This window comes from Leptopilina boulardi, unplaced genomic scaffold (genome assembly GCF_019393585.1).
Source record: "Leptopilina boulardi isolate dan_hultmark-lab unplaced genomic scaffold, ZJU_Lbou_2.1 LbouV2_262, whole genome shotgun sequence".
Lineage (NCBI taxonomy): Eukaryota > Metazoa > Arthropoda > Insecta > Hymenoptera > Figitidae > Leptopilina > Leptopilina boulardi.
The window spans coordinates 484,839-505,236 of NW_026137821.1; the positions used below are offsets into that span (position 1 = coordinate 484,839).

At 27.9% G+C, this 20,398-nt stretch overlaps 2 protein-coding genes across 2 annotated transcripts; one reads left to right on the top strand and one right to left on the bottom strand.

The window, feature by feature from the left end:
- Positions 1–1,138: 1,138 nt before the first annotated feature.
- LOC127281068 (serine/threonine-protein kinase unc-51) lies at positions 1,139–15,693 on the top strand. Its single transcript, XM_051304556.1, has 13 exons — positions 1,139–1,613; positions 1,728–1,820; positions 7,210–7,260; positions 7,391–7,460; positions 7,535–7,711; positions 7,783–8,017; positions 8,086–8,394; positions 8,473–8,742; positions 8,818–9,071; positions 9,539–9,907; positions 10,028–10,155; positions 10,224–10,359; positions 13,963–15,693. The coding sequence occupies exons 1-13, from the start codon at positions 1,524–1,526 to the stop codon at positions 14,034–14,036; spliced, it is 2,256 nt and encodes a 751-aa protein (XP_051160513.1). The 5' UTR covers positions 1,139–1,523; the 3' UTR covers positions 14,037–15,693.
- Positions 15,385–18,648, bottom strand: LOC127281071 (translocator protein). Its single transcript, XM_051304564.1, has 3 exons — positions 18,441–18,648; positions 15,983–16,195; positions 15,385–15,907 (listed from the first exon to the last, which is right to left on the bottom strand). Exons 1-3 carry the CDS (start codon positions 18,549–18,551, stop codon positions 15,716–15,718), a joined length of 516 nt encoding a protein of 171 aa, XP_051160521.1. The 5' UTR covers positions 18,552–18,648; the 3' UTR covers positions 15,385–15,715.
- Between the last annotated feature and the right edge of the window lie 1,750 nt (positions 18,649–20,398).

The window sequence follows — 20,398 nt, forward strand, 5'->3', positions numbered from 1 at the left end:
ACGCCTCTATACAGACCATCTCCACTCTATTTATATTATCTCTATGAGGTTAACCGATTGCAATGAAACTTTGGAATTTTATTATATATAGTAAGACTAATCTTTAACGTAAATTGCAGCTTAAAATATTTGTTAGTTTACGAGATTTGCAATAATAACAAAAAATTTTAAACTGCTTTATCTTCCGTTCTAATAATCGGATTGAGGTCTACTTTTTTTAAATTGTCAAGGAAAATGAGAGGAAAAAATCTCTTTCAGAACAATATTTTATAATTTTACAACTAAAAAAATTATTAAATAATAATTGAATAAATTTCACGCGACAATCTAAAATTCAATCACTTAAACGCTAAAATAATCTTACCTTTGTTTTCTTTAATGTTCCAAAGAAATCCAATCGTAAATGCAAGTTTAACTTGGTTAATTTTAATAATTTACGAGTATAAACAATTGCGATTTCTGCTAGTTGACGTGCAGACGACATTGCACACGCAGCATTTTCACGTAACCAGCTGACGTGATTCGTGAACTAAATTGGTTACGTGAGAATGCTGCGTGCGCAATGTCGTCTGCACGTCAACTAGCAGAAATCGCAATTGTTTATACTCGTTAATTATTAAAATTAACCAAGTTAAACTTGCATTTACAATTGGATTTCTTTGGAACATTAAAGAAAACAAAGGTAAGATTATTTTAGCGTTTAAGTGATTGAATTTTAGATTGTCGCGTGAAATTTATTCAATTATTATTTAATAATTTTTTTAGTTGTAAAATTATAAAAAATTGTTCTGAAAGAGATTTATTCCTCTCATTTTCCTTGACAATGTAAAAAAAGTAGACCTCAATCCGATTATTAGAACGGAAGATATAACAGTTTAAAATTTTTTGTTATTATTGCAAATCTCGTAAACTAACAAATATTTTAAGCTGCAATTTACGTTAAAGATTAGTCTTACTATATATAATAAAATTCCAAAGTTTCATTGCAATCGGTTAACCTACTCCGAAAAAGTCAAAACACGGCCTATTTGACATGAAACATTTGGGACGTTTCACCTTAATCGATGATCGATTCGATTCGAGATTTAAAATACAGAAGTCGATTACAACTACTTAAAATTGAATTACCCATCCCTAGTTGAAGTCGCACTGATTTTGTCTGGCGAGTTTGACGTTTTTCATTGTGTGTTGTGTTTGCTCTTGTGCAAAGAACTGTTCATTTTGACAATTAGAAATGGTGACATTAAATATGTAGATTCATGTGGAATGTCAAAATGTAGGCCAAGAAATGTGTTTTTGTGCAGGAGTGCACAATAAAAAGAAAACACAAGAAGTCGAAGAAATTACTTTGTTCTATATGCCATCTGACAGTGAATGACTTCCTTCTTCCTCTTTATATCGATCCCACTCTCAGATTACAATAGAATTTTCGCATCTCACTTGTACGATTGCTGCACTTTGTCTCTCATGATTCTCGCGCGCGTTTGATCTGTTCTACCTAATAAATACATTAACACTCAATTATGGAGATTGTCGGCGATTACGAATACAATCCCAAGGACCTGATAGGTCATGGGGCCTTCGCTGTTGTCTACAAAGGCAGACATAGCAAGGTGAGTACCAATTTCCTTTTCTTTGCACTTGCCTTCGATCTGTGTCTGCAGATTTAACGTATTTACGCTTCATTTTAAAGAATTTTTCTCATTTTTATTTTCTCTTCATTTCAGAAACCTAATTTCGTTGTCGCTATCAAAAGTATCACCAAGAAAAGTCTGGCCAAGTCTCAAAATCTTCTTGGAAAAGAGATCAAAATATTGAAGGTTTGTAAATTTTTCAAAAATTTCTCTCGATTTTCTCCTCGTTATCCTCAAGTTAAATATATCTCCCTTTTCAAGTGCAACAATTTTTCACTCGAGTCGTAGAAAGCAAACAAGATAAAAATATACACACTATCAGGCTTCGAAGTACCAAACTTTTTTCTAAAAAGTAGAGAAAATTTGAATGATAGACGATTCTACGCAAATAACCTACACATTACATTTAAACAAGTGGATTTTATAAACTCGATTTAAAATTATTCTACACATTTGAAATAAAGCCAATAAAATTTATTTAATGTCTTCAATTTCACAGTGTTAAATACTTAATGAACAAATTCTATAAAATAAAATATTGTAAATCTGTTTTATTTCATTTTAAATTTTACTTTAGTAAATTGAACAATAGAAAACTACGCGATTAATTGCATCATACAGACTTTGGATTGAACGATTTTATTCACTTTTTTTATACTTATTTTTATAAAAGGCGACTTTTTCGACATTTTTTACATTTTTTACTACTTTTTTAAACAAAGTACTTTTTTTAAATTAATAATTCTTTAGCGTCCGAGAGAATATATTTAAAAGGGTAAGTAAAAACGATAACATTCGGACAAATGGATTTTAATTAAGTTTTCTCCAACGTTTCGAAATCACACCGATTTCCTCTTCAGGGAGTCTAGCAATACAAAATTATAAAAATTATTAAAAATTAAAAACAACAAACAAAAATACAAAGAAATTAAATTAATAAGAGACGAAGATTATTAAAAAACAAAAATACAAAAGGCAGTCAGAATATTAAATAAATAAATAAAAATACATACATACAAAATTATACAAGAACAATTAACAAAATATAAATCAATAAATAAAATTAATTAATATATAGAAAAAGAAAAAATTAGAAAATAAATAAAAATAAAAATAATATGAATACAATAAATAAAATAAATAAATTAATAAAACAAAAAACTTACACACAAAAATAATCCATTCTTTAAGAAAAACAAAAATAAATAAATAAACATAAAAATAAATAAACAATTAAATAAATAAATTGACAAATAATTCAATAAGACAAATTTTAAAAAGTTGTGACATTTTTTTATTATACAACACAGATCTTGTTGAGATATTTTTAATTTCAATTATTTAACAAATTTTTAACTAAAATTCTTCTCTAAATGAATTATTTTTTACAATTTTACTGAAATTCCTCACATATTCAGTTATTTTAAACTATTTTACAATTTAAAAATTTTATGAAAATTCAATAATTCTTTAAAAATTAAAAAAAAATCATCAATTAAAATTATCAAAAATTTCAATTCAAAATCATTTGAAATTGAATTATTTTTAAAAATTTCAATTTAAAATTTAATTGTTTCTAAAAAATTTCCATCTAATTTATTGGAAAATATTTTAAAAGTATTTTACAGAAGTTTCAATTCTGTAAAATTTAATTATTGTCTAAAATTTGTTTGATCATTGAAACTAAAAACTGCCAAAACTTTTAATTCAAATAAATTGCTTAAATACGATTTCAAAAAATTTTTAAAATTGAGCTTCAAGAATATTTTTTATAAATTAATTCTACTTAATTAAAATTTTGAAAATTTATTTTAGTTCGATTCTGAAATAATCGAAATAAATTTTCTTGATAATATTCTTATTCAGGAATTAATATAATGAATTTAATATCTAGTAACATTAGCTATTTAAAGTAAAATATTTATTAACTAATTAAATTTAATTAAAATAAAAAATTGAGTTTTTCGTCTTTTTTTGGGAATGTAAATCGACTAAAACGACTTCTTTTGCATCTTAAAGTCGATCCTACAGGGTTGCCACGGGTCAGGGAAATCAGGGAAAAGTCAGGGAATTTCATCAAATTTTATCAAAAGTCCTGGAAAATTTAAAAATTTGCTAGATGCACGTATTTAAATGCACATATGAGACATTTTATTTATATTTTTTGAATAATAATATATTTCAAAACGTGTTTATGTCAAAATGTTAATGCAATAATAAACTTTAACTATGAAAATTATTATAATATAATTATTTCTTATAATTTACCACCTTTTAGACTTTTTTTAAGGTCAGGGAAAAAGACAAAATTCTGTCTGGAAATCAGGGAAAAGTCAGGGAAAAAAATTTTCCAATATGAGTGGCAACCCTGTCCTAGGTCTGAATTTTGAAAAAATCCAAAATTATAATTTTTTGATTTAAAATAAAAATAGCTATAAATTTTATAAATATTTATAAAATGCAAACTTTATATTCATCATACGATGTATATGCCATATTGATGCCAGGAATATAATTTTGACAATAATTAATTAAAATTTATATATATAGAATAAAGTTATTACAAAAAATACAATAACCGATTTTTTTCAAAAATTCAGAAAAATGATGATCAAAATGATCAAAAAATAAATTTTTCAAACTTTGAAAAAATTATAAAAAATAATGTTGTGGATATATTTTCCGTTTAGAGTCATACATAGCCGTAGCTAGCTCTTCAAAAATTCAATTATTTTGCATATTTGGAATCTAAAAATTCTTAGTAAAATTAAATATTTTCAATAAAAATCCTTTTAAAAACGGCTTCAGCAATTAAACTTTTTCAAAAATGTTAATTCAAAGTCTTCTGAAATTCTATTATTTTTTATTTTTAAAATTTGTATTCATTAATTCATCGCTAATTTAATTATTTTTAAAAATGTTAACCAAATTCATAAAAATCCAATTATTTAAAATATGTTTAATTATTTAATTAATTTTTTTTGAATATTCAATAATTGTATGTAATTTATAAACAAAAAATCCATTCCATTTCAAAGAAATTTCTATTTAAAATTTCTTAAAATTCAATTATTTCTAAAAATTTTAAATATTAAAAAATTCTCTTCCAAAAATCAATTATTTTTAAAATTATCTAAAATTCTTCCTCAAATGAATAGTTTTTGATAATAATCAATTGTTTCAATTCAAATATCTTTTATCAAGTTCTAAAAATTCAATTATTAAAAACATTTTTAGGAAACAATTCTTCAATTTCTTATAAAGTATCTTATTATTTAAAAATAAATTTTTTTTAACCATTTGAACTTCAAACTTTGACAAAATTCTGAATTCATAAATAATTAGCATTAATTAGAATTGAAAATTTTGTTTAAAAAAGTCATATTTTTTTATAATGCTAAAATTTTTGCAATTCTTGATTTGTTTCAATTCAATTTTGAAATATTAGGTATCTAAATAAAATTTGTTGATAAATTGAATCGACGGATCGTAGAAGGGCATATAGGCCATGCTAAATACATTGCGTATATGCCCTTCTACGATCCGTTGGTTCAATTTCTATGTAATTATTCTTAAGGAGTTAGACCCCCGTGTGGAAAAGTCGACTGGGCCCCAATCCTAAACATTTCCCAAGGTTGGGAAATCCCAGCTGGGGCCAGATTGAGTTATTCCATTTTTATTTACAATTGTTAATTAATAATTATATAAATAATTTAACAACAAAAGAGTAAATTAAATGAATAAATATACTTTTCTTTTAAATAAATTAAATTGTATTAAAGATGACGACTAACAAACAATGTATATAGTAAAAAAAGTAAAAAAAATATTTATATAATTTAAAAATTAAATAATAGGCAATTACACTAAGTGTATGTATTAGATTTTCAAGTTTTGATACAACTAATAAATTAAAATCTAGAAATAACGCAAACCTATGAAATAAACAAAACTGCGCACGAGGGGAATCGAACCTACGACCTACGGACTTATAGATTAACGCTCTAACCACTATGCTAACGACGTGTACCTGCAGACAAGTTTTAATTTCTCAGTATCATTTATATCATATTATTATAGTAAAAATATCACATATTTAATTTCATTTATTTTAATTTAACATTTTTACCAGTAATAATTTGGATTAATAAGTACCAAAGTTTAGTTGTCGTTGAAGTCAAAATTTTGTTAACAGTTTTAGTTTGTTTAAATAATTTATTAAATTAGAAAATTATGTGCAATTATTATTAATAAATTGAATAAAAATAGGAAATAAATTATTGAGAATAAATAATTATGAGAATTTTGCCCATATTGGCTTTTGGAAAAATCTCCAAACGGCATATAAATTAAATATAATTAACTAGTTTTATTATTTCTCAAGTTTTATTTATTTATTTATAACAGAATATTAAATTAAATTTCAGTTTGGGAATACTTTGGGAAATCCCAGTTGGGGCCAGGTTGGGTTGACCTAAACTTTGCATAAGTACAATGAAAAACAAAAATTTTGTTGAGTTTTTCACAGTTGCGCTGTTTTGTATATTTGTTCAGCATATTATTTAAATAATAATTTAATTAACTTAATTCTTTTATTTCTTCATTTTTCAAACTTTGGGAAGCCAAGTTGGGCCCAGATTGGCGCCCAGTCTCACTTTGGGCGACTTTGGGAAGATTTCCACACGGGCCACTGTGAAGACCGAAAATCAGGCCCATTTTTAAGATTTTTTGTCAAGAACTAAAAATTATTTTTATTAAAAAAAAATTATTTTATAAAAATAAATTGAAATTATTTTCAAAATGTAAAAAAATTAAAATGGCGGCGCTGCCAGTGGATCTTTAATAAAAATCCTTTTTTTATGCAGAGGTGTACGGCCAGTAGAAAATCTTTTTCAGTTTTTGACTTAAAACAAAAAACTAAATTTTTTCTTAATTTACAACTTAAAATCTATAGAAGTACGTAGGTGATTTTGAAAAAACCGATTTTTGTGAAAATGGCACGTGTTTGATCAAAATTTCGAGTTTTTTGGTAAAAATTCTGTACAAAATTGTTAATAAAAAAAAAGTTTTTGATAAAAAAAAACCCCTACGTACTTCCATAAAGAATGTTATCTTTAAGCTGTAAACCAATTTTTAGCTAATTCCATTGTCATTTTATCCAGAGTTATTAACATTTTAAAATTGAAAAGTTTTGAAAAACCTGACTTTATTTCATTATTTAGTTAAAAATCTTTAGGTAACTTTAAAATTATCGTTACCAACTTAGAGAGTATTTAAGAACGAATAAATTGACCTATTATTTCACCTTTTATTATAAAATACTGCAAAGTTATTGATGTTAGAAATGTATCTTTGCAAACGCCCAGAAACTACAACTTTAACACCTTTTTTAAAATTGTCATAATCCTAAATAAGTTTCCATAAATTGATTAAAAAATCTTCATGAGGATTAACTTTTCACAGCTATCAAAATAAACTTTTTTCTATGTAACTCAACAATTAAATTTCAAATTCCCAGCTAAATAAGTAAGATTTTATAATGAAAAAAGTTCTAATGATTTTTTTTTGATTGCAGGAGTTGACGGAGTTACATCATGAAAATGTTGTTGCTTTATTAGACTGTAAGGTATGTGACTGACATTTACTCAACATTTATTGAAATTTTTTAAAAATATTTAATAATTTTTTAAAGATAATAAATTTACAATTTTACAATTTACTCTAGTTTTCGTTTACTATTTTTCTTTCTCTTGCAGGAATCTCATCACAATGTCTTCCTAGTTATGGAGTTTTGCAATGGCGGAGACCTGGCTGATTATCTAGGCTGTAAGTTACAAAATTTCGAATTCTTAAAGATTTTTCTGACAAAAAATAAAAATTTTATTCGTTTTTTAAAACAGCTAAAGGGACTTTATCAGAGGATACCATTAGAGTATTTCTCAAGCAATTAACTGGTGCAATGAAAGCTTTACATGCTAAAGGTGTAGTTCACAGAGATCTTAAACCGCAAAATATTCTTCTTAGTCATAATTGTGGAAAAGCTTGTCCTCAACCTCATCAAATAACACTAAAAATAGGTAAATAATATTTTTCAAGACTTCCACATAAAATTCTGAAAACTCGTAAGTTAATATTATTCTCATTGTAGCGGACTTTGGATTCGCGAGATTCTTACAAGATGGAGTGATGGCTGCGACTCTTTGTGGTTCTCCGATGTACATGGCACCGGAAGTCATTATGTCTTTACAATATGATGCAAAGGCAGACCTGTGGTCACTTGGAACAATCGTTTTTCAATGTCTGACGGGTAAAGCTCCTTTTCAGGCCCACACACCTCAGGCGCTAAAACTTTATTACGAGAAGAATGCCAATTTAGGTCCAAAGTAAGCAAACAGCTTTGAAAATTTTTATCAAAGTTTTCATTTCCTACATTACAACGTTCATTTAACAGAATTCCAGCTGGAACATCTCCCGAGTTATCTAATCTACTGCTGGGTCTCTTGAGACGAAATGCAAGGGATCGCATGTCTTTCGATGAGTTTTTCAATCACTCGTTCTTACAAGGACCTCGAGAAAATCAAAGCCCAATTCCAGTTGAACTACCAGCATCACCTGGAATTTTGACAGTTCCAGAAAGAGTTGTCTTAAGATCAGGACCTGAGACAAATAGCCCATGCTCCAGTCCTGAAGATGACTTTGTCCTTGTGCCGAGCGACCTGAGTAGTGACGCTGACAACAATCCCAATCCACAACTAATCAAGTATTTAAATCAAGAAACATTTCACATTAGTAGTTTATGTTATATTTGAGTATAATTTTTGAAATAATTTTTCAACAGATATACCAAGCAAAGCAGTCGCGAAGCAGTCAGTCCTCCTCGACCTTGTTTCCTGCCAATTTCAGAGCCTATTCCAGTACCTACACAGAGAAGTGCTGCTCAGCCATCATCTCCATCAGCTTCTGGCAGATCAAGCAACAATGTTATTCCTCGATCTCAGCCAATCAGCATGAAATGCAGCGTCGATTCCCACAGAACTCACGCTCCTGACATTGGCTCTCTAAGTCCACCCAGTGTACAGTTTGTCATTGGCACTCCTCCAGGAAGAAGGTTTTGTATCTAGAGCCTTGGAAATGATTAGTCAACTTTTTGGGATATTTGTAATATCTTTTTTTCTCTTTTCAGGTTGAGTGAAACACCTCCACCTCCCAACACTTGGCAAGTGAGTCCAGTTGCGAGGCATTCTCTCAACTCTACTGGAACTTCACCGTTAAGAAGATCTTCTGGAAATAACAGCGCCTCGTCACCTCTTCTTACTGGACCTTTAGCAGTGCTGGGTTCTCCTACTGCGAAAGCTCTACAAGACAACAACAACACTCTACGACATTCACCTGTCATACCCTTTGGAACTAGGGCAGTCACATTGCCTGAAATTTCAGGTAATATTAAATATAACTCTTCTACTATTTATTTTATTAAGAGGTTTTGTACATTTATTTTTAAGACTTTTTTTTCTCAAAAGTTTTTCTTGCACTCACAAAATCATTACTCTCACCGATATACCCCTACATAGGCTTAGTCTACCATAGAGAAGTTTGCCTGTATTTGACAAAATATATTCTCAAACAATTTGTTATTTTCTTTAAAAAAAAAATTAAAAAAAGATCTTTTGAATTAAAAATTTGGATATGACATGTTATGTTATGTAGAGAACGTACAGTCTCCAAGATAGTTTTGAATAAAAAATAATACCTAAAGTATTTTTTTTTTTTTTTGGTAACAGATTGTTTGATATTCAATCGCCATATTAATTTGTCTTAGGTCTAATTGCTGACACGAAAAAAATGTTAGAAAAGTTTCTAGTAATTGGATTAACAACAACTAAACGTTTGATTTGTATTTTCAGAGGCAGGCAATTTTCAGAGTTTCTTTCCTGAACTTAATCAAGGAACGACAGACGATAGGCTGCTAACATTTTTTGCTCCTGAATTACCAGAGGAAACTCTTCTTGAAAGGGATCACAATGAAATTCTAGCGAAGCTCAATTTTGTCGTTGCACTATGTGAATGTGTCTGCGAAGTTGCGCGAACTAGAGCTGGTCCCTTGGGAGCACCTTTGGGTGCTATTGAACAAGCGAGCAATGCTGCTACTCGAAGAAGGGCCGAACAAGTTATTCTCTTGGTTAGAGCACTTCAGTGGCTCAGCTCTGGATTAAGTCTCGCGACACAACAGCTCAAAGCAGGCAGATTACAGCCAACGGCCAACGTTAAAGAAGGTAATTTTCCACTGCAAACTTGTTTACGAAGTGGGCGAAGAATACTTTCAAAGTTTATTGATACGTAAAACTATAATTTGTTTCTTGACATGTGTTACCAATTTTATTGTTTTATTTCAGTTGTCAGTACAATGAATGAAAAGTTTAGATCATGTTTGGCTGAGTGTAAACAATTGAACAGCGCCGGTATTTTACGTCAAACTGGGGCAACTGCAGACAAAATACTATATAATCATGCTATTCAAATGGTAGTAATAACATTGATAATAATAAAAACTTTTGTATGAATTTTTATAAAATTAATATGTTATTTCAGTGCCAATCGGCAGCGTTGGACGAATTATTCGGAAATCCTGCCGAATGTTTTCAAAGATATCATACCGCGCAAATATTATTACATTCTCTGTCACAACACGTCAGTCATGTCCAAGACCGAGCTCTTCTCATCAAATGTAAGTGAAAGAACTTTTCTTTACTTAGTAGAGTTATAAATAACTTTGAATGGGTTACTTAACAAAAACGATAACATTCGGACAAGTGAATTTTAATAAAATTTTCTCTAACATTTTGAAATCACACTGATTTCCTCTTCAGATATTCTAATAATACAAAAAAATTATAAAATTAAAAACAAAAATACAAAGAATTTAAATTAAATTAATATGAGACGAAGAGTAATAACAAAAACAAAAATACAAAAAGTAGTTAGCTAATTAAATTAAATAAATACAAAAAATATATATGATGTATTCCACGCCAAAGTGTAAGTCCATCTGCAATTGCATCTCCGATTTTTTTTTCTTTTAGTACTAATTGAGACTAGCTTCCATGAATTTTATCAAATTTTTTTAGCAAGCCGTTTTCAAGTTATGGAATTTTAAAAATTGGAGAATTTTAATGACTTTTAATTTTTGAATGCTCATAACTTCCTTAAAAATGCATCAATTTAAAAAGTCTTTTTTTCAATATGTGTGTTATTAAACTTACTTTTCAACAAAAAAATCGAAAAATTTTTTTAAACGATATTACTATCGAATTTTTGAGTTTTAATGATAAAAAGTCATTTTTCTCATTTGACGTACTGATCGATTTTTTTCAAAATTTTTTCAAAAAAACTACTTTTTACGAAACTTTTAAGCCTAGCCCGATAATGGGCAAACAATTTTTACAATATTTTCGGAATTTTTCAACAAATTTTTAATTTTTAATTTTTTAAAAATATTTTTAGTTTTTTTTATACTTTTTACTTTTATGTATTTTGATGCGCTGATAACGAAAAGCATAGTGACAATACCCAAAAATGTGATTTTTATGGTGAAAACCATAAAAAAGTCCCAAAATTTATGGTTTTTTTCGTTTATTGGGTAAAATATACAAAGTTAAAAAAAATGTATTTTAATAAGATTTAAAAGACTTTTTAAATTGATGCATTTTTAAGGAAGTTATGAGCATTCAAAAATTAAAAGTCATGAAAATTTTCCAATTTTTAAAATTCCATAACTTGAAAACGGCTTGCTAATAGTAAATCATATATTGGCAATAATTATTTTATTTCTTACGCGTAAAATCATTTGCAATAACATAAACAACATTTGTCCGAATGTTATTGGTTTTGTTACGTAACCCATTCAAATATTTTCTACTCGGAAGTTAAAGAATTAATAATTATTAATAAATAATTTATTATTTTAAAAAATAAAAGTCATGTTAAATTAAATAGTAGGGGATTATAATATAAATTTCATATTCATGACATTAAAAGACATTTTAGTTATTTGTATAACACAGCTCTTTCTGATTGACTTCATATTGGACTGTAATTTATCAATTAAAAGTTTTTTTTATTTATAAATCAATCTAAAATTTGTTCAGAAATGTAATGGTTTTGTTAGAATTGTGAAATCAAGATTCGCAATAGTGAATCGCCGTCAAATAAAAACAGCGAATATATATTCTCAAATTAAATTATATTATAAATTGGATATCGAGCGGTTTTCTATATATTTTGTTCAAATTTTTTTTGTCGAGTAAAAAAAGAAAGTTTGGTTTAAATTTTTTTTAAACATTCGATACTTTAGAAAATTATACTCAAAAAACTGAAAATTTGTTGATTTTTTGAGATTTAGCCATGTCTAGAGAAAATACTACTGGACCGATTTTTCTAATACTCAGTAATAGTGTTTGTTGGGTAAAAATCTCGATATATGTTCGAAAGAATTTTGATTAATTAAATATTTTTCGAAATTTTTAATTTTTTTTACAAAAAATAGTATATTGTGCATCTAGGGAGGAAAATGGTTGATTTCTGCAAATACACGAGACGGAAATCATTTTCCTCCCGAGTTGCACATACTATTTTTTCTAACACACATACCGAAAGTACATAGATTAAAAATAAAGAATGTTAATTTTTCTAAAAACGGTATTTTATTATTAAATTTTAGCGAAAAATATAACTTTTATAATAAGTCGACTACATTGAGATTAAATTATGTTATTACTGATCAACAGAATTGACAGAATGACAACAAACGTACAGAGACACCAAGCGGAGAAAGTGTACACTATTGTTTACGTGATTATCGATTTTAAAGAACCCCGCACCATTTACATGGGAATTTGGGGTCCGATGAAATTTTCTGCAACTTTGAACTTTTGTAGTTTTTGACCTCCTGAACAAAAAATTTAAATGGCAAAATTCCAAAAAATGGACAGATTTTTTAAAAATTGAGCTTTAAGTTTAAAAAATAGTGTTAAAAGCGAAAAAAATTCAAAAATGAGTAAAACCAAAAGAACTAAACAAACTTTCTTAAAACTCGCTACTCGGGGGTTTTCGGGGACGCTGATTACGAATTTGATGTGAATTTTTGAAAATCCAAAATGTCCGACGATTTTTTTAAATACATTGAATTCCCTTAAATCTCGTTACTCGGGGGTTTTCGGGGTCGCTGATTATGAATTCGATGATAATTTTTCAAAATCCAAAATAGCGGATGCAGACTGGCGAAAAAAAGTTTAAAAATTATTTTTTTTAACGAGTTTTAAGAAAGTTTGTTTAGTTCTTTTGGTTTTACTCATTTTTGAATTTTTTTCGCTTTTAACACTATTTTTTAAACTTAAAACTCAATTTTTAAAAAATCTGTCCATTTTTTGGAATTTTGCCATTTAAATTTTTTGTTCAGGAGGTCAAAAACTACAAAAGTTCAAAGTTGCAGAAAATTTCACCGTACCCCAAATTCCCATGTAAATGGTGCGGGGTTCTTTGATTCGATATATCGAAATATCAACATTAAACTTAAACTCGATATTTCGAATCGATAGTTTGACAGTAAATTCAATAATATACTGTTCTTGTTCTTCTTAATGTTCTATAAACAACAGAAATAAAAATTGACGTTACGAGGAGGGAAAGTAACATTCCCTCCCTGTCAGTGACGTCAGCGGGAGGGAAAGTAACTTTCCCTCCCGCTCGCCGGGAAAGACATACTTTTCTCCCCCTTTACAGGTAAGAAATGGTGTACTTTCGGTGCGTGTGTTAGAAAAAATCATTTTTTGATATTTAGCCAGGCCAGGCCTGAACAAACACATCTTAGATGCAAAAACTTGCACCAAGTAAAAATTATCTTTAAAAAAACTGTTCAAACAATTTATGAAATGAAAGTCTGCCAAGTAAAATATATGACTAATATTTCTTATGCAGTAGATGTAAATATGAACGAATTTTACACTGTTAACATTTATTTCCTTGGGTTAGATAGATATATACTTTTTTACTTTTCCTGTTTTATGTGTTACACACATATTTAAAAAACGTAAAACATATTATTCATTTGTAAATTTAATAAATTACATTAAAGAATTATTTTTTTACGTAGTCATATATTTTACTTGGCATAATTTCATTTTACATATTGCTTGAACAGTTTTTTCAGAGATAATTTTTACTTGGCGGAAGGTTTTGCATCTAAGATGTTTTTGTTGGGGTTAAATTTTTTTTTCTATTATTTTCCACCTAAATATAGTATCAACATTAAAAGAATCGTAATTTTTTACAGATAAAGATGCTGTCGAAAAACGATTATACGTTTTACAGCAGCAAGGTTTCATTTACGCAACCGACCCAACGTAGCACAAGTGCAAATCCACAATATGATGCAGTGTTCTTTCCAGACCCTATAGAAATCTTTTACCTTATAAGAAATTACTTATAAGTGAAGAAGAATTTTTAAAGAATTGATTATTATTTGTTAAATTATTTGATTTGACTATAATGAGTCAGGTAATGTCCTGAATTATTTGATTTTCAAAAGTATACTAAATGCGCTACTTTAATTAACATTAATTGAAGGCATCAATGTTATGTACAATGGAAAATACTGAAATTTTGCATATTTTTAACTAAAATTTATCAGAATTTTACAGTTTATAAGTTTCATTTGTTCCATACATTTAGAGTAGAAAGTATTTGTAAATCAATTATCATGAATAATTATTATTTATTCACGTTGGCTTGTATGATTTAACAATTAATTATTGTTACCTAACTGTAATTACCTGTATACTGTAATGTACTCGTGATGTAACGAGACTGACCTTTATTTTATTTCCTATTAATGATGATAAAAAACACCCGGTTAACAAGGCTGGAATATTATGTGATTAAAAAAAATTAATTACATCTAATCCGGAAAATTTTTTTTTCTTTATGATTCTGCGTATAGAATAAAAAATAAGTACTATAGAAAATAAGTTAAATTCTGTAAAAATATACATATTCCTTTTAATTCCCTTTTGCGAAGAATGAAAAGAATCGATTTTCTCGCTACAATCACGTAAATGTAGAAGTAAATTCACAACCTGAATTTTTTAAAAATCAAACTGAAAACTAATAAAATGAAATTGAAGAAAATCTAAGATTAGAGGAAAATCGGATAGCCTTAGACTTTATTTTTTTAGGTACATTGGATGTCATGTTACTTTTAAGAGCAGAATATAAAGTTTCGTGGCGTTTTCAGAAAATAAGAACTGCACAAAACATGTATAGTTTAGTTTCCAAAAAAGTCTCCAAAATACGTTCTTTCTGCTCTGCTCTTAAAATTTACAACTTTCCGAAAGTACATTCTTATTATTTATTGAATATTACAGATCTAGCCTGTAGTAAAACGTTTAGAATAGACAGAGTTTTTTTAAGAAGATTATTTTTGGTTTTTAATTTAATTTCTGTGGCTACCCGGCTTTTCTCTATTCTCTATAACAGAATTAGCAACTAACACTATTTCGCTTATGACATTGAAAGAAATTTTACAAATATTACATCAATTCCACATTAAAAATAAAAAATTGTAAACGTCAACGATTTTATAAGGAGCTGCTTGTAATTAAAAAACGTCCGAAATGTATTCCCTTTAGCGGATTTAAAAATCTCCTATTTGAAGTTTAACATAAGGAAACATTTTGAAAAGGAAAATTATTCGAAATACTGAAAGAACAGTAATAAATTTATTTGTTTTCCATGTTCTTTACAATTTTTAATTTTGGAAATTGAGTAAATTTTCCGAATTGAATTAAATACAAAAATTGTTAATTTTGAAGAATATTCAATAGTTTGATTTTATTAAATTCAAGTCTTCTTACTGGATACGTATACTAACGGGAGATTTACCTTAAGCAGAAACTCATTGTTTATTAAAGGCGTGCAATGTAAAATCTCCAGACAATGTGTTAACAAAAATGTAGAATATAAAACAACATTTACGCAACAATAAACAATAATTATAAAAAACTAATATGTCTACAAGGTTGGTTAAATTATTTTTCCTTCTCACTTGATGTAGTGGAGGATTCATTGTTTTCTCTGTCTATCACATAATTAAGAGCTGCTGCAAACGAATTCCATACAAAATATGGAATAACCAAATAGCCGGCAATTGGATTGATTTTGTAAAATGCAACACCCATTGCAGCCGTTGATCCCCAGAGAATAATAATCTCATACAAGGCCTAAAATCATTTTTACATATTAGTATAATTGTACAGGAGAAATGTAATTTTGACAAAAAGGAAGAAAATATTCACCCATCTAATTTTGTGGGCTCCGAAGAAAATTGGTGTCCAAGACCAATTCAGTGCTAGGTTACACCCGTAAATGGACAAGGGTAAAGCTGCTCCTTGAAAGCCATCTCCATCTCTGTAAACGAGATATGACGCATAACCTATGGAGCAATAAATACTAGTCCAAGCTGGTCCAAACAGCCATTTTGGTGGAGTCCAAGTAGGTTTTTTTAGCGACTGCAACATTAAATTAAATAACATTTTCTTCAATGAAAGAGTAGATATAGGGTAAAATTCTTGTAGCGAAATAAGTGAAAAAAAAAGTTGATCGGATCGGGTTGTAACTTGCACATAGTTTAGTGCTAGGGGTGAGTACTTTAACCACGAAGTATTGTTAGGATTTTTCAAAAATTGAAGAAGAGGGAGGGGGTTGAATTTTTTTGAAAAATTTAAACTTTTTTTTTATTTATTTTTTTTTTAATGATAAAAATGTATATTTCCACCAAAAAAATATTGAGATATCCTTTTTTGTTATTTACGAGATATTAATTAATTAATTAATTAATGTTAATAAAAAATGAAATATTTCACAAATAAATAAAGTTATTGCAATCCTGAAGGTACCAATTGAAAGCTAACGTAATTCCGCATTCAACGAGCGCTATATGAAGTATTCTGGATTAGTACATTTTTAATTAATAAATGTGTTTTGAGACCAATATAAATTATAATTAATTGAAAGTTGGACTCCTTCAATCTTAATTTATGTAATGTAATTACTGTTCATTTATGAAGTGAATACTATATTTTTCTTATACTGCGACTTTATAGGGATAACATTCAACTCATCATGAAAATAGTGTTCAAAGGTGATAAAAATACTATAAAATATAAAAAATTTCTTCTTAAAGGTAATAACATTGACAATTAAATTTCAATTTGATTCTTATAAGAATGTAGTTACATTTGGCTAAATTCATATTTCAAATTTAAATAATTAAAGTAAACAAATTTTTTTTGTCTTTTAAGTGGTCTTGTCTAAATTTTCAATCGAAATTAAAAAAGAAATTGAAAAAAATATATATAATAAGACTGTAAAACTGATAATTACTATATGGAGGCAATTTTCTCGAAACCATATTTTTCAAAGCGGGAGAATTCGTAAATACGCAGAATAGCATTCGAGAAACTATACTCTGTCCATCGAGAGTTTGCCCTCTGTCGCGCAGTTTTTTTCTTTAAGGGCGTTGAAAAACTTAAAAATGGCGTTTCACCACTTTTTTTCATCAGAAAAATAACCAATGACAATCTTTTCCATCTTATACATTTCCGCTCGGCCTTAGGCCCTCACGAGTCAAAGGGTAATTTATGATCTGTATACCTAAAAGGGACTTTCAAGTGGTAATGACTTTATAAAAAGTACAAACTTTTAAAATTTTGATCTTACAAAGTTTATAATATTATTTTTGAAATCTACATTTTATTACGATTTCAACAGTATAGTGTTATAATATAATCCGTTTATAATTTTAATATAATAATTTAGTTAATTTGTAAATATGTAACTATATATACATAATACACTTAGGACTTCTAATTTTCATTTTTACCAAAAACAGTTACGTATCATTGGAATCGTCAGAATTTACAGATTCCGAAAATAGTGTTCATAATTAATTATCTATAATATTGACAAATTTCTAATTTTTTATTCTACAGTGTCGTTACCTTGTGAAGGTTTGGATGATTGGGGATTGGATATGTGACAATTTAAACCATATGTTCAAACCAAGACTCAAATTAACATTTTTTTTTCAAAAAAGGCGGTTCTTATTTGAAAACTCCGCCAACTCTTTCACTTTTATGATGTTCTGCGCGAAAATGACGAAAACTGGTCGTTTTCCGAGGGCAAATACTCTCGATGGACAGAGTATAGTTTGAGAACATGAAGTATGAAATAGAAAAGGACATAAATATATCTTTATCCCTTCGCGATCGAAAACGACTTTCGCGAACTTATTGTGCTTTAGCCCTGTCTCAAACAGTTTTCAACCGATTATATCTTGAATCAATGGCCACAAATCTTTAAAACTAAATTTTCTATGGAATAATGTAAGATTCTTTAGATTTGTATAATAAACAAATGCATTTAAAAGAATTTACATTTCTATATATTGTTTATGAAAAAACTAAAGTTTACGAAAACATGCTATTTTACATCGACTGACGTTAATTTTTTTACTCTGTAATTAAAATGTTAAGAACACTTCTACAATTATATAAATAACATTAAAAATTGCTTTTTACAAATATGCATTTGTAAATAACCTATTATTTCTTATTTTTTTTAAATCAAATTTAAAATTTATAACTTTTTTTTATAATGTATAAAATTATAAAAAATGAAAAAAACATCCCCATGTACCCATTCAAAAATGTACATTTTTGACCAATGAATAAATGAAATAATACTTTTTTTTACCTCATACCAGGGATTAAGATTTTTTCTAGTTATGTAACTACCAGCCCATCCACCAATGTTTGGTAACAAAGTACTGGCAACTATAGGGCAATACTTTTTAACGTGTGACATTTTGAAATACTTATTTTAAACAACTACGTATCAAGAAGTGTCACGTAATATTGCAAGAAAAAGTGGGATTAGCTGGAAAACGATGACAAAGCATCTAGTTAACAGTTCATATACATACATACATACATACATACATATATATAGTAATAACTTATGTATATAGTATATAACAAGCACGTGATGAACTTTACTGTAAAAAGAGCTACTTAATTTCTACGTAATTAGGGTGAAGAGTCTTAAAAATACGCACTTAATTTTCTTTTTCGAATTAATTTTAAACTTGAAAGTAAAATTTCACAAATAAATGACCAAATTATAGTAAAATATCTCTAATAATGGATATACTATGTTAAAAGTAGAAATTTTATCATATTCTTTTCGTAAATTAAATATTTTTGAAGAAAAATCATTTGCATGCATACTCTTAGGCAGGTGATGTCTAAAAGTTTGCATGGACTAGATTATTAAAGAGAATCAACATTAATGAATAAAAAAAATGCAAAATTATTTGTTTAGGGTCAGTTGAGGTAAATGGGGACAGGAGTTGTTGGAGCTTAATTTACAGTTTTAAAATTAAGTTCAACGTCAATATTTTAACCTCAGATCACCTAAAAGAGGTTCTGAGTATTACTAAGCTTTTATCTTGACAATTGGAAGCAAGATAAAAAAAGTTATCGCTCAATGCATAAAAACTTGAAAATCGAAGTCAAACTGTTTCAGTATTTTGTCGAGCATTTCAAAGAAAACAGACTTAAAAATCATACAAATTTTTTGTCTTATTCCTTATGACTCTTATAACAAAAATTCAAGTGAACTTCTGTTATAGGAGTCATAAGGAATAAGAAAAAAATTTGGTATGATTTTTAAGTCCGTTTTTTTCAAATGCAAGACAAAATACTGTAATAAAAAAAAAAGATAAAATTAGACATAAACTAAGCAAATTTAATCAATTTATAAGAAAATTTTTAAGTTCGTCCGTCATATTACAAATTTTTTTCAAGTTTTTTCATCATTTATTACAGTAATATACTTAAGGAAACTTTTTTCTTAAACCTTTCTTATAAACTATGCTGTCCCTATTTACCCCAAATTTTATGAAATTTTCTAAATCTTGGGGTAAATAAGAATAGTCAGTTTCATGCGTTTAAAGCTTATTTAAATTTATTTTGTTGCATACAATTGATGCTGGGAATGTAAATAACAACTTAGAAAAAATAACCCCGCAAATATTACATTTTAATGGAAGAAACTTACGTAATTTGTGAAAAATAGGGATTTTGTCCCTATTTACCCTAACTGACCCTACATTATTTTAATACGCTTTTTCAACAATTTTTATTGAAGAATAGAAATTTTTTTCAAGAAAATTAAAATACAGTAGGGTATTATACTACTCTGAAACTAAAAAAAATATTTGTTTTTGTATTTTTTTCAAAAATGTCGGTCTGACAGATGATATAGCGGAGTGCTTCAAAAACGGATTGCCGTGCGGTGGGCACTATAACTCGGTCCAGAATTGAGCTAGATAAAAAAAAGCATTAGTTTCTGCAACAAAATTAAAAAAAAACTAAGAGGATCGATTGAAATTTTTGGCAGCTAGAGTTCCCACCGATTTTCCAAATGTAATTTTGTGAAAAACGCGTTTAAAGTTTTCTTAACAGCTTGGTCGTGATTAACAATGATTAAATTAAAAATTACCTGTAATCAGCTACGCCGGGTCCATATAGCATATCATCTTTATGCCTATAAGGTGTACTTTAAGCAAAAAAAATTTTTTCTGATTTTTTAAAAATTTCAAAGTGGTGTAACCCCTTAATTATAAGAAAAAAAGACGCATATCTCTAAAA